Genomic DNA, 12418 nt, shown 5'->3' on the forward strand with positions numbered 1-12418 from the left:
TTATCTTTCTCTTTCTGCGTTGTATATAAGACTTGCCGCCGCATTACATGTTCTTTGCATAATCTTCACAGCTAGCCTGGACCCCAACATCTTGTATCATGAAACCTGTATCTTGTATCATCTAGCTTAGGTTTACTGCACTTTATTTTTATTATTGCATTTTTACTGCTTTACTTTACTTTACCGCAATTTTATATACTTGTACACAAACATTTTTAAAGATTGAAAAACCTGGTCGCATATATCACAAACATACCGTAATAACCTCAAACAGTCCCTGTGTTCGACCTCGGATCACACCGAGAAACTTGTGGTGGAATTATACTTGGTTCCAATGCAAGGAAACTTGTGACAACACATAACATACTATAAGAACTTTCATAATTAACGCATATCTAGACGTAGTATCACATCATCTTGCGTGCATCACATTGCATAGCTTATATATCCTTCAGCGTTCAACACCTTTGTCTAAGGAAGGTTCTGTCTAGGAGTGGGTATTTAAACTGACGAAAACGAAATATCTCTACCTGGGAACCGACCTAGAAGGTGAATTGAGCAAATATTTTATAAGCATGATGCTTGATTTTACTAAAAGAGTTTAATAAATGAAATTAAGTATTGTTAAATTATTCAATATAAATGTTAGATTGAGCAAATTTAAAGGAATCAGAAAAATTCATTAGCCAAGGTTTTAACTAAGTATAATAAAATCCTAATAAAAAATTAGAATACTTTAATGGGAGGAAGTTGGCATATATGATATATCAAATATTCAGCTCTCACGTCCCCAAGAGTTCACACTGTGAGATTCATGCTCGGCTTCGTGTCACCCTGGGTGCGGCCTCCCTTCAGAAAGTGTTTGTATGGGTCAATAACAAGGTGAATGGGGGACAATATTCAAGTGGGAGAGGGACGTGTGTCAACGTATCCCACATTCTCCTCCATTAGATTGTATCGTGAGATTTCTATGATCTGCCTGCGTGTTGTCATAGAGCGACCATCCCTTTGAAGGGCCTCATCATAGGGGTCAGAACAACACAAACTTCAACAATGAATAATGTTTCTTAGGTTCATTTTCAATAGTTGTTTTTCCCTTCGGTAGCCTATTAAAACGTACCTCTAGGATCCAAAAATGGAGGGTCACACTTATGAGAGGAGTTAAGTTAGTTAATGAATCTTGATCAAAACAACGATAGCTAAAAACTAGAGGAATAAGAGTTTTTTTGGTATTAGTGATTGGCTAAGATTGTCTCAATTCAGGGGAGGAGTGGCTGATCACCGTTAGGTGGCTGTTGCTCTAAACCTCTGAAGTATCGTTGCAAAAACTAAAATCACTAGTTTAATTAGGGTTCTATGGTTAAATGTGTTTTTGCTTAATTGATTGGATAATTATGTAATAGGTTATGACAAAGATAACTAATAAGGTCAATTGATTTTTATTGTTTCAACATGTCTTCCACAATCATATCTTTGCTTAAAAATGAGAATTAACTGATGAAAACTATGTGATGTGGAAATCTAACCTGAATACGATTCTGGTTATTGATGATCTGCGGTTTGTCTTGANGTGGAAATCTAACCTGAATACGATTCTGGTTATTGATGATCTGCGGTTTGTCTTGACGGAGGAATGTCCTCCAGTCCCCGCTCGAAATTCATCTCAAGCGTTGAAGGATGCTTATGACCGTTGGACAAAGGCCAATGGTAAGGCTCGAGTCTACATCTTGACAAGTCTGTCCGACGTTCTTACCAAGAAGCATGAGGCCATGATGACTGCATATCAGATCATGGAGTCACTCCAAGAGATGTTTGGACAACCGTCTGCTAAGATTTGGCCCGAAACCCTCAAGTATATTTACTATGTGTGCATGAAAGAGAGCCAATCAGTGAGAGAACATGTTCTCGACCTGATGGTCCACTTTAATGTCGCCAAAATGAACAATGCGGTCATAGACGAGTAGAGTCTGGTGTCCTTTATTTTGGAATCTCTTTCGAAGAGTTTTCTTCAATTTTGTAGCAATGCAATAATGAAAAAAATACAGTACAATCTGACTACCCTTCTAAACGAGTTACAGAATTTTCAGTTCCTTATGAAAGTTAAGGGACTAGTAGAAGGATAGACAAATGTTTCCTATTCCAAACAGTTTCATAAAAGTTCATCCTCTAGACAGAGGACGACTTGGTGCTTTTTCCTTGACCCTCCATTGATTGTTCTGAAGTATGTGCAAGGTAGGATGATCAAAAGGAAAGGTTAAAAGCTTTGTCGGAGCTTCACCAGAAAACAGTGAGAATGGGAGATTTTTAAGAGAGCTTAATCAAAATTTGAAGGAAAACAAAAGAGGAAGAAGTTGAATGGAAGGGGTTTTATAGGGGTTAGTGGGCACATGATTGTGGGTGATGAAATCAACATCATGATGGTGCATTAATTGAAGGAAATCAGACATGAGGATTTCCATGAGCAGCGGAATGATAGTTCCAAATTCCATTCGATATTGAATATACACAATTACAATCAAGAAACGGAAACTAACAGGTCATGCACAATACGAAATTACAGCATGCTTTAGATAATCAAGGGATAATAAATACATACCTTTGAAGACTCATTCTCCAAACTCCCTCGATCATGAACGCTCGATCAGCCTCCAAGACAGCGATACACGAATGCTCGAACACAATGACCGTAACACAACACGATCAATAGCCAACATGAACTCAACGATCTCCAAGATCACGAACCCAATGAACGGCCTCCAAAACATCAAATTCAGCTGAGTTGAGTGAGAACACCACCACAATGGCTACCTTGGTATTCTCGATGTGAGAATCCAGAAGTGTGGGCTCTGTGTGGACTTAGTTAGAGGAAGATACTGGAGAAATAACAATCGTGTAGACGATTGAGCAAGTGGGAGATGAGAAGTGTCTATCGTATAGACGAATGCTCAATCGTGTGGAAGAAGGCAACCTATTGTATAGAAAATGCCCTGCGATCGTTTAGCTACGACCAACTTGGTGAACTATCTGTAGTAACACTCCATGATCGTTTAGTCTCTCTTTAAGCTATCGTTTAGTGAAACCAATTCACATGACAACATTCCGTGAGTTCTTTCCGAGAATAGAAACTCTTTTAAATTTAGGAAAACATTTTTCCTTTAATCTCAAGGTTACCATAAAACCATCAATAACCTCCCACTTAATTGGTTATTAGAGAGAAAGAGATAATTATCCAATAATTAATATTATTATAAATATATATGATAACTAGCTTACCATATTATATTTATAACCTATAGTTTTAATATTTCATCTCATGAAACATATAATCCATAGTTATTTTTCTATTTTATGGTACTTAATGTAAATCTCATTTACATTAATCCTCCATTTGATGTATCTCATACATCATACCGATCATATCATATATAATCGAATTTCCTCTTGTCAATTTGAACATTTCAAATCAACCACAAGAACTGATTCTCAACTTGAATCCATTGAGCTACCAAGGGGACCTTATGGACTTGTAGCTTGAAGCTCCAAGGGTACGTGAATCACTAAATAAACTCTTTAGTCACGGGATCCATCAGCCATTAACTGTTGAGCACTACACTAAAGACCGACAGCTGCACTCTCCTTACTACAAATATATTTTGTGTCCATATCAACCAATCAACAACGCGATAACCCTTCACAGATCGCTTGTACGTATAGCTGGGCTAATAACTGTTATGCCCCTGTAGATACATCTAACTCCTTAAGTACCACTGATCCCTCTAATGAACAGAAGTCATAGTCTTACTATGACTGAATCCTCTCTTCCAAAGAGATGCTATGTCCATTATGTTTAAGACCCAGAATCAGCCCTTAAGGGAGCAATCTATCTACTTACCTCTGCTTCGAGGAAGGAGTGAATTCTATCTTGTGTAACTGAGTTCCTAGCTTCCAGATCAGACAGGTCCCCAAAAAGGTAGGCATGTTGAGTTGGCAAGGCCACTCTCACCCATACTAATCAAAGGACCGCCCTCAAGGCAGGAGTTCCCAAAACACTCAAGCTTGTGGTCATGTCATCTATGGTCGTTTAGGTGAGATGTAAGTCTCAAGTATCAACGACGTTATATAAAGAGACTAGTCATCTCGTGGTCCGGTCTTATACAAACTCTTTGTATAGGACATCCCCGCTCACATGTCTCCACATGAATGGTCAGGATCAACCATCTGTAGTAATTCACAACACTTGTAAAACTCTACAAAGCGGGCCGTATCCGTAGTGTCACTAGGATCAGATATCCCTTCTTAATCCTTATACTACAGATCTTTTTAGGTTATCACTTAAGGCATGATCCACTTATATATCTCATATACATGCTTAAGTTTACATACAATAACCATGGAGCTTTGTTTATTGGATATGAGTAAATACCAAATAAAATAACTCTTATTTTATTTATAACAATGTGTACAGTTTATAAACTACGAGACTGCGGGAGAATTAGGACACCAATCCCAACATTAATAGTGCTTGATGGAATGTGTGTCAGGCAGCGCATGGCTATCACTTCAAATTCCATTAATGATTAGAAAACCTTTGGGCACCCTCACCTACGATGAGTGTTTTGGATGAGATGAGGCATCACTCAGTGCACCCTACACTCATTGCAACTCTCCTTCATTTTTTCCAAAAATTCTAAGTGTAAAGATACTAATCACAACTCATCGCAATCAATTCAACACCAACCAAAATCCACAAAACTCAAGGAATTCAAATATATTAAAAAAAGCATGAAACTAAGAAAACAAAGCAATAAAGTAAAGACAAAAAGTTAGGACGCATCCTTAGTGAGATGTTATCATTGTCGCTGCAGGGACTATCCCTTCTCCTTCATTCGAGCTTTCTAAGATCAATTGAGACTTTTTCACAATCAACGTTGCGTCCATAATATGGTTTGATTCTTTACCCATTAACTTTGAACGCATTTGTGCCATATTCATTTGTTAGTTCAACATTTCTATGAGGGTAGATTTCCTTGATTATAAAAGGTCTTTACCATATCGACTTCCATTTGTCTGGAAACAAACGCAAATGAGAGTTAAATAGAAGAACTTTTTGACCTACAAAGAAAGTTTTCTTACTGATGCGTTGATCATGCTAACGATTTTTTCTTTCTTTGTATATTTTTGCATTTTCATAAGTTTGAAATCTCCACTCGTCCAATTCATTCAATTGCATTTTCCTCACATCTCTGGCTGCATTTAGATTAAGGTTCAGCTTCTTGGTGGTCCAATGGGCTCTATGCTCCAGCACTAATGGCAAATGATAGGCTTTTCCAAATACCAACGCATAAAGAGACATCCCAATAAGTGTCTTATATGTGGTTCGGTAGGCTTAAAGCGCTTCATCTAGCTTCTGTGCCTAATATTTGTGAGTTGTGTTGACAACTTTCACAAGAATAGTTTTGATCTCGCAGTTGATAATTTTAGCTTGTCCATTTGTATGTGCCATTTTCGCCCTATGATGTACACCATACTTTATCAGTAATTTGTTGATGATGCGATTAATGAAATGCGTACCTGAAGGGAATCTGATTCCCACAGAAGCGTGTGATCACCTTGTATTTTGAAAAATGATTTTATAAAAAATAAAAATAGTGAATTAATTATCACAAAATAGGATAAACATTCTAATAAGCCTAAGCATGCTTCTAATGAAGAAGAAGAGAAGAAATGGAAGAAGAAAACTCAACCTTGAAGATTCCCCTTTCTTCACGTTTTTCTCTCCTTCGCAATCAAACAAACTTGAATCTCTCAAAGAATAAAGACACCATCGCAAGAGCTTCCCCATTATGCTCTAGGAATCTAAGGAGCTAGATGTGTGGGCTCTAACACATTGGAAGAGGGAATGAAAGGTAGAGGAATGTGTTGGGGTTGATGCCCTAAATCTCCTAGGGTCCTATAGTTTTTAATTGTAATGTACAAATATTTTATTTATGTAATAAAATATGTGATGTTTTTATTTCCAAATTAGTTGCATTTACCACAAACCAATAAACTAACATCCAAGGTTACACAGGAGTATATACACCCATAAGAGTTCAACATGTAGTGGCGTAGGCGTTGCGATTCTTGTAGGTTAAACATGTATGTAGAGACATACAGGTGGATCATGTTTAAGTGATAACCTAAATGGTCTGTAGTAGATGGATAAGGTTGGATACCTTATCCTGGTGACATTACGAGTATGACCCACTTTGTAGATGTTACAATTGTTGTAAAGTACTACAAATGATCTGATCCTGATCATTCATGTGGAGACAGTGAGTGGGGATATTCTATACAAAGGAGTTTGTATAAGAACGGGCCATGAAATGTTTAGTCTCATTATATAACGACATTCATAATAAAGACTTCCATTTCACTAAGATGACCACAGGTAACATGACCTGAATCTTGAGTGAGTTGTGAACTTCTGCTTATGAAAGCAATCTTTTGATTTGTATAGGTGAGAGTGACCATATCACCAACTCAACAAGCCTACCATTTTGAGGATTCGTCTGATTGAGGAGCTGGGAACACAGTTACACAAGAAGGAATTCACTCCTTCCCCAATGTCGGGGTAAGTAGATAAATTACTCTCTTAAGGGTTGATTTCGGGGCTTGAACAATATGGCGCCACACCCTATCTTGGCCCATGAGGGGTTTGGTCATAGTTGGACTATGATTTATTATTCATTTGAGGGATCAATGGTACTTAAAGAGTTAGATGTAACTACAGGGTAAAACAATAATTTTAGCCCAACTGTACTTACGAACAATTTGTGAAGGGTCATTGTACTGTTGACTGGTTATAAGCAATGGACACAAAAATATATCTGTAGTGCAAAGAGTGTAGTTGTCGGTCTTTAGTGGAGTGTTCGACAGTTAAAGAATGGTGAATAATTTAATTAAAAGAGTTTAATTTATTATTCACGTACCGTTTGAGCTTCAAGCTACAGGTCCATGAGGTCCCTTCTGTAGCACAACGAGATTTAATGAGAATCAATTTTTAGATTAATTTGAATTGTTCAAATTAATTGAGAGAATTAATTATATGTGATATAATTAATTTAATCTACTTATATATGATATAATTACTATAATGTATTTTGATACATTATAATATAAAGTTTATTTTAGAGGAAATAAATATTTGAATATGATTCAAATATTAATTATATGAATTTGATACACATAATTAAATTTAATATAAATGAGATTTATATTAAATGCCACTGGTGAGAGAATAGAAACTATAGGTTATGTGTTATATTTGATATACCATATGGTTTAAAATATATTATATGATAAGATAGTTATCACATAAATATATATATTAAATTAATTTAATTTATTTTAAAATCATTTTGGGAGAGAGTTGTAACTTCCTCCTCATATTTTCTCTAAAAAACGTGCTAATAGGAAGAGGAAAAGTGTTCTTCTTCTTCATGGTGTGATTTTCACAAAAGGAATACAAAGATACAGAGAAATGTTCTGGAGAATCAGAATCTTATTTTTTCCTCTCATCTCTCTAAAAAGGAAAAAAAAAAGAAAAGAAAAGATCCATCTTTTCCAAAACACCCAGAGCCCACAAAACTCCTGGATTCTTATTTAGAGAATACAGAGGTAACTTTTGTGGTAGTGTTCTCATTGATGGTTAGAGGGTTCGAGACTTTTTGTGACAACATTCGGAGAAGGAATTTCGTGAAGAAGAGTTCTTCAAGGGTAAGATTTCTTAAACCCTTTTTCTTTTCTGTAATTTTTTTTTTAAAGCATGTTGCAATTATCTTTTAAATGCATAATCTGTTTGTTTTTGCTGTAAAATTTATGTTCTATAAATTTTGGGTATTTGGTTCGATCCTCTTCCACTCATGGACCTTCAATGGTTCCTTCATAATGTTCTTGAGAGAAAAGAGAAAATATGAGAGTGGAGGCTAGGTTCTCTTTTCACTAAATGAAAAACCCTTACCCTAAATGGGTTATAATATTGTATTTATAGGGAGAGGGTAACCCCCTCTCCAAGTTTTTCTCACTTTCCATCACATGGTAATTGATCAATTAACTATTAATTAATTAATTAACATATAAATTAAATAACTATCTATTAAATCATATTTAATATACAGTTAATTAATTAACATAAATATCACATATTTATACTAGCCTCCATTCTCCATTATTTATTACTTAATTAATTAGTCATTAACATAAATTAAATAACAAATCATATTTAATTTAGAGTTAATTAATTAACATATAAATATCACATATTTATATGCATACATCTCTCTTATGCTATAATTCTATATAAATCCAATTTATATGAATTTAATAATTGAATCTCATTCAAATATATCACACTTATCTAGTTTGGATTATAGATCATATCTATAATTAACTATATTCTATAATGTATCAGAATACACTATATATTAATCATATCAGTATAGAATTCCTTTAAGTAATTTGAACAATTCAAATCATTCCTCATTACTATCCTTAGCGAGCTAACAATGGGACCTTATGGGTGTGCAGATTAGAAGCTCCAATGATATAAGATTAATTAATTAAACTCTTTAATTAAATAATCAATATTCATTGATTACTAGTCACTCCACTAAATACCGATAGTTGCACTCTTGGCACTGTAAATATATTTTTGTGTCCATGGATATAACCAATCAATAACCAGTCGACCCTTCACAAATTGCTCATAACTACAGTTGGATCAAAATATCTTTTTACTCCTATAGTTATATCTAATTTCTTAAGTATCACTGTTTCCTCTAATAAACAAACAGTTTGTAGTCCAACTATAAACTAACACCTCTCTGGCCAGTAAAAGGTTGGGGTCTCATTGTTCAAGACTCATAATGTAACGACTCGACTCCCTAGGACTTATACTAGATCGTTACTACATGCATGCATACATTTGAAATCGACATTTTTTCATGATTTGGTAAGAACCTAAATACTATGAAATAAATAACGTTATTAAAAGCAAATAATTTAAATTCATTTAACAGGGTACCTTTAAAACCATAAAACATAGAAAATTCTCATAAAAAGTTTAAAAGTAAAAGTACTAAAACTTCAAGCTCAAACATCAAGACTGAATTTTTTTTAAAAAAACATAAATCCTAAAAACACAAGCGGAAGCATATGACTAGGCCCAGTGGCTTGATCATGGATTTCGTCTATCATTCGTCGATGTGCCCTTACCTTTTCCTAAAAAAGAAACATGAGAAAGAATGAGTATAAAATACTCAATAAGTAACCCCATTACTGGGGTCAGGATAAGCATTTTTGTCCAATAAATGCAACATGAACTGAACATCCTAAGCTGGTGAGAGCTAATCTGAAGTCATAAAGTTGTACATGGACTGTTATCTGAATGGACAATTTAACCCGCCCTACCATAGGTGAGATGTATTCATATTAGCTGGTGAACTCGAAGGAACACATAACTGGTGGACTCGAAGGCGCACATAAATTGGTGAACTCGAAGACGTACATAAACTGGTGGACATGAGAGCACACATAATCTAGTGAACCCGAAGGCGCATGTAACTGAAATTGAGGTGTACACAACTACGGATGGGAGGACAATTGTCACTAATTTGGTCTTTCAAGAAATATGCAATAAAATGATCCCTTATCATGAAATCATAACATAACATAAATTCATGAATTCATAGCGTAATATCTCATTAACTTATAGCATGCATAACTAAATACCTTTCAACAATAAAAATATATCTTTTATGAAACTATTGGGAAAAACCAAGAATAATAGTTTAAATCTATTTTTGTCTAGCACAAAGGTAGCTCCAACAGTATGTAATATAACTCTTCTTAATAGGCCTATGCCCAATTATCCTTTTAGTATATCTTATAAAAATCAAAATCATGCTCATACTTATAACGTACGTCAGACATACTCACCATTTTCCTATTTATCCTTTCTAATTAGTTCATAAAATCTCATAACCAACAATATTATCCATAAATCTATTGCACGACACGAAGGCGATTCCAGTAGTAAGATTACTTACCTCAAAATTAAAACCATGTAAGCTTATCTTCCCTTTTCCAAGAATAACCTTGAAACAAGACCTAAAATAATAAGTCCAAATTTTACATTAATCTTTTAGGGTCTAAATCCCATTAACCAAGTTAATCCTAATGTCTCCAATTAACTTAATGGCTAGGGCTTGGTTCAAAATTAGTTCCAAAACTTAATTAAATTTGCCAACCTGAACATAAAAACAAAACCCACATTTAACAACTTGATTTCTACAATTACCCTTAATCCAAAAGGCTTAAAGCGTTTAACTTCACCAATCTTACCAATTTAACAATGACTAACTGACAGAATTGTTAGGCTTAGAGACGTCGATCACTAGCTGGGGAGAAAAACATTAAAAAAGGTGAGCTCTAAATGGCCAGTGAGTGACTTCCTTAAAGAAAACATGCTTCCATTAACTCATGATATAAACATGTCTATAATAAAACTTTGACATTCACATTCCAAGGTTCGGAAATGGTATCAAAGCCTAGCATTACTAGTATTGCATCAACTCATGATCCATCTCGTATTGTCCACATGTCATGTCAAAATGGTATCGGAGCCTAGCATTATTAGTAGAGTATATTAGTTCAATTAAATTAGCATTAAAAATTTATTAGTCTTTGTCTTAATATTATTCTAAGTATCCTTTATGATAACAATTACATTTTGCTAATTACTTCTATTGAATAACACTTTGGTAAACCTTGTGTTCCGACAGTAGAATCATAAGACTGTTGGTAAACTTTGTGTTCTAGTGTTGTAGAATTTTAGCATCTTGATTATTCGTCACAACAGATAATTAGAATCTTAATAAGATTTTAAGCTTAATGTATAATTTAATTAGAAAAATACTCTCTAAAGCCCATATTACAAAAGACTCAAACATAATTGAAGATTATACAAATGATTCTCAACTCTCCATAGTCAATAGTCAAGAGCTTCAGATAACAAAAATAGAAAAAAAACTCCATAATTTGAATATACCAAAAGTAGATATTAAAACTATTTATCAAATAGAAAAATTTGACTTTCTTCAAGATTATAGAATCAAGACCACAGAACAATTAGTCCCAATTAATAAACTCTCAGAAAGTCTTCGTTTATTTTCAAGATAATCAATTCTCCAACACCAAGAAAAATATAAATTTCTTCATATAGGATTAGTTCAAATTGCCATAAAACCTCTTTATAGGATAGGATTAGATACTCCTATTTTATTACTATTACGTGATAAAAGACATAAACTTTTCAAAATTGGTACTCTCTATAGTTGAATCAAATCTAGAAAGAGGGTCAGTTTACTTCAATTGTTATCCAAACTTTTCAATTTCATTAAGTGATCCAAATATACTTCAACCTTTAATGCTTGATAGTAAAATTCTAAATATGGATTGGGAACCACAAATTGAATCCATTGTAGGAATATTTCGAATACATTATAAATTAATGCATACAAATTTATCCCCTAATGCTCTTAGGACTTCTCCTAAAGATCAAACCCTTTTAATGGAAGCTAATATTGAGTACTCAGATAATTTTACTCCAAAAATGTTATCTTAGAATCAAATTACTCATAATCTCATATGGAATTTAGAAGACGCCTTTAAACCATCGATTGAATATCCAAAATTAATCCAAATTATTGAAAATAAAGATGGAAGTGTAGAAATACAATTTCAATCTTCAAGAATGGAACTTCCTAGATTTTCTACTACGTATGAACCTCCTCAACCAAGTACTTCTACAAGTTGGATTTTCTACTATGTATGAACCTCCTTAACCAAGTACTTCTATAAACCCTCAAGGAAGTCGATTTGATAATACAATACCACAACCTTTTTATACAAAAGATAAGGATCCAACTTTGTCTCCAACCCATTCTTATATGCAAAATATTAATCAATTAAATGTTATTTCCAAACCTTTTATAATTAACAAAATAGAACTAGATACAAAATTTTGGTCTGACAAAAATAAACTCTTAAGAAATATATTTTTTGAATCATTTAAAAAATTGAACAAAGTGAGATTCGTGATGAATATTACAAAACAATGGAAAAAATCAAAATAAATATATATTTCTTCCATTAGATGAAATATAGGACTTATTTTCAAAACATTACATCTCCTTCATATCAAACTATTAACACAAATACCTATTCTCCCATATGGGAGACTACAAATCCTAAAAGATACATAACCTCTACTGCCATACCCCCTCCCAGATTACCCTCTTATTCCAGAAGAGAATGTGACGGCATATATAACATCCTAAAGTTACTTAAACTCAGAAAACTAGACTAGGGTTAGCTC

At 33.9% G+C, this 12418-nt stretch overlaps 1 protein-coding gene across 1 annotated transcript; it reads left to right on the forward strand.

Annotated features, from left to right (window-relative positions):
• Positions 1–1511: 1511 nt before the first annotated feature.
• LOC120073091 lies at positions 1512–1964 on the forward strand. Its single transcript, XM_039025699.1, has one exon. The coding sequence runs from the start codon at positions 1512–1514 to the stop codon at positions 1962–1964; it is 453 nt and encodes a 150-aa protein (XP_038881627.1).
• The last annotated feature ends 10454 nt before the right edge of the window (positions 1965–12418 follow it).

Source organism: Benincasa hispida, chromosome 3, assembly GCF_009727055.1.
Source record: "Benincasa hispida cultivar B227 chromosome 3, ASM972705v1, whole genome shotgun sequence".
Lineage (NCBI taxonomy): Eukaryota > Viridiplantae > Streptophyta > Magnoliopsida > Cucurbitales > Cucurbitaceae > Benincasa > Benincasa hispida.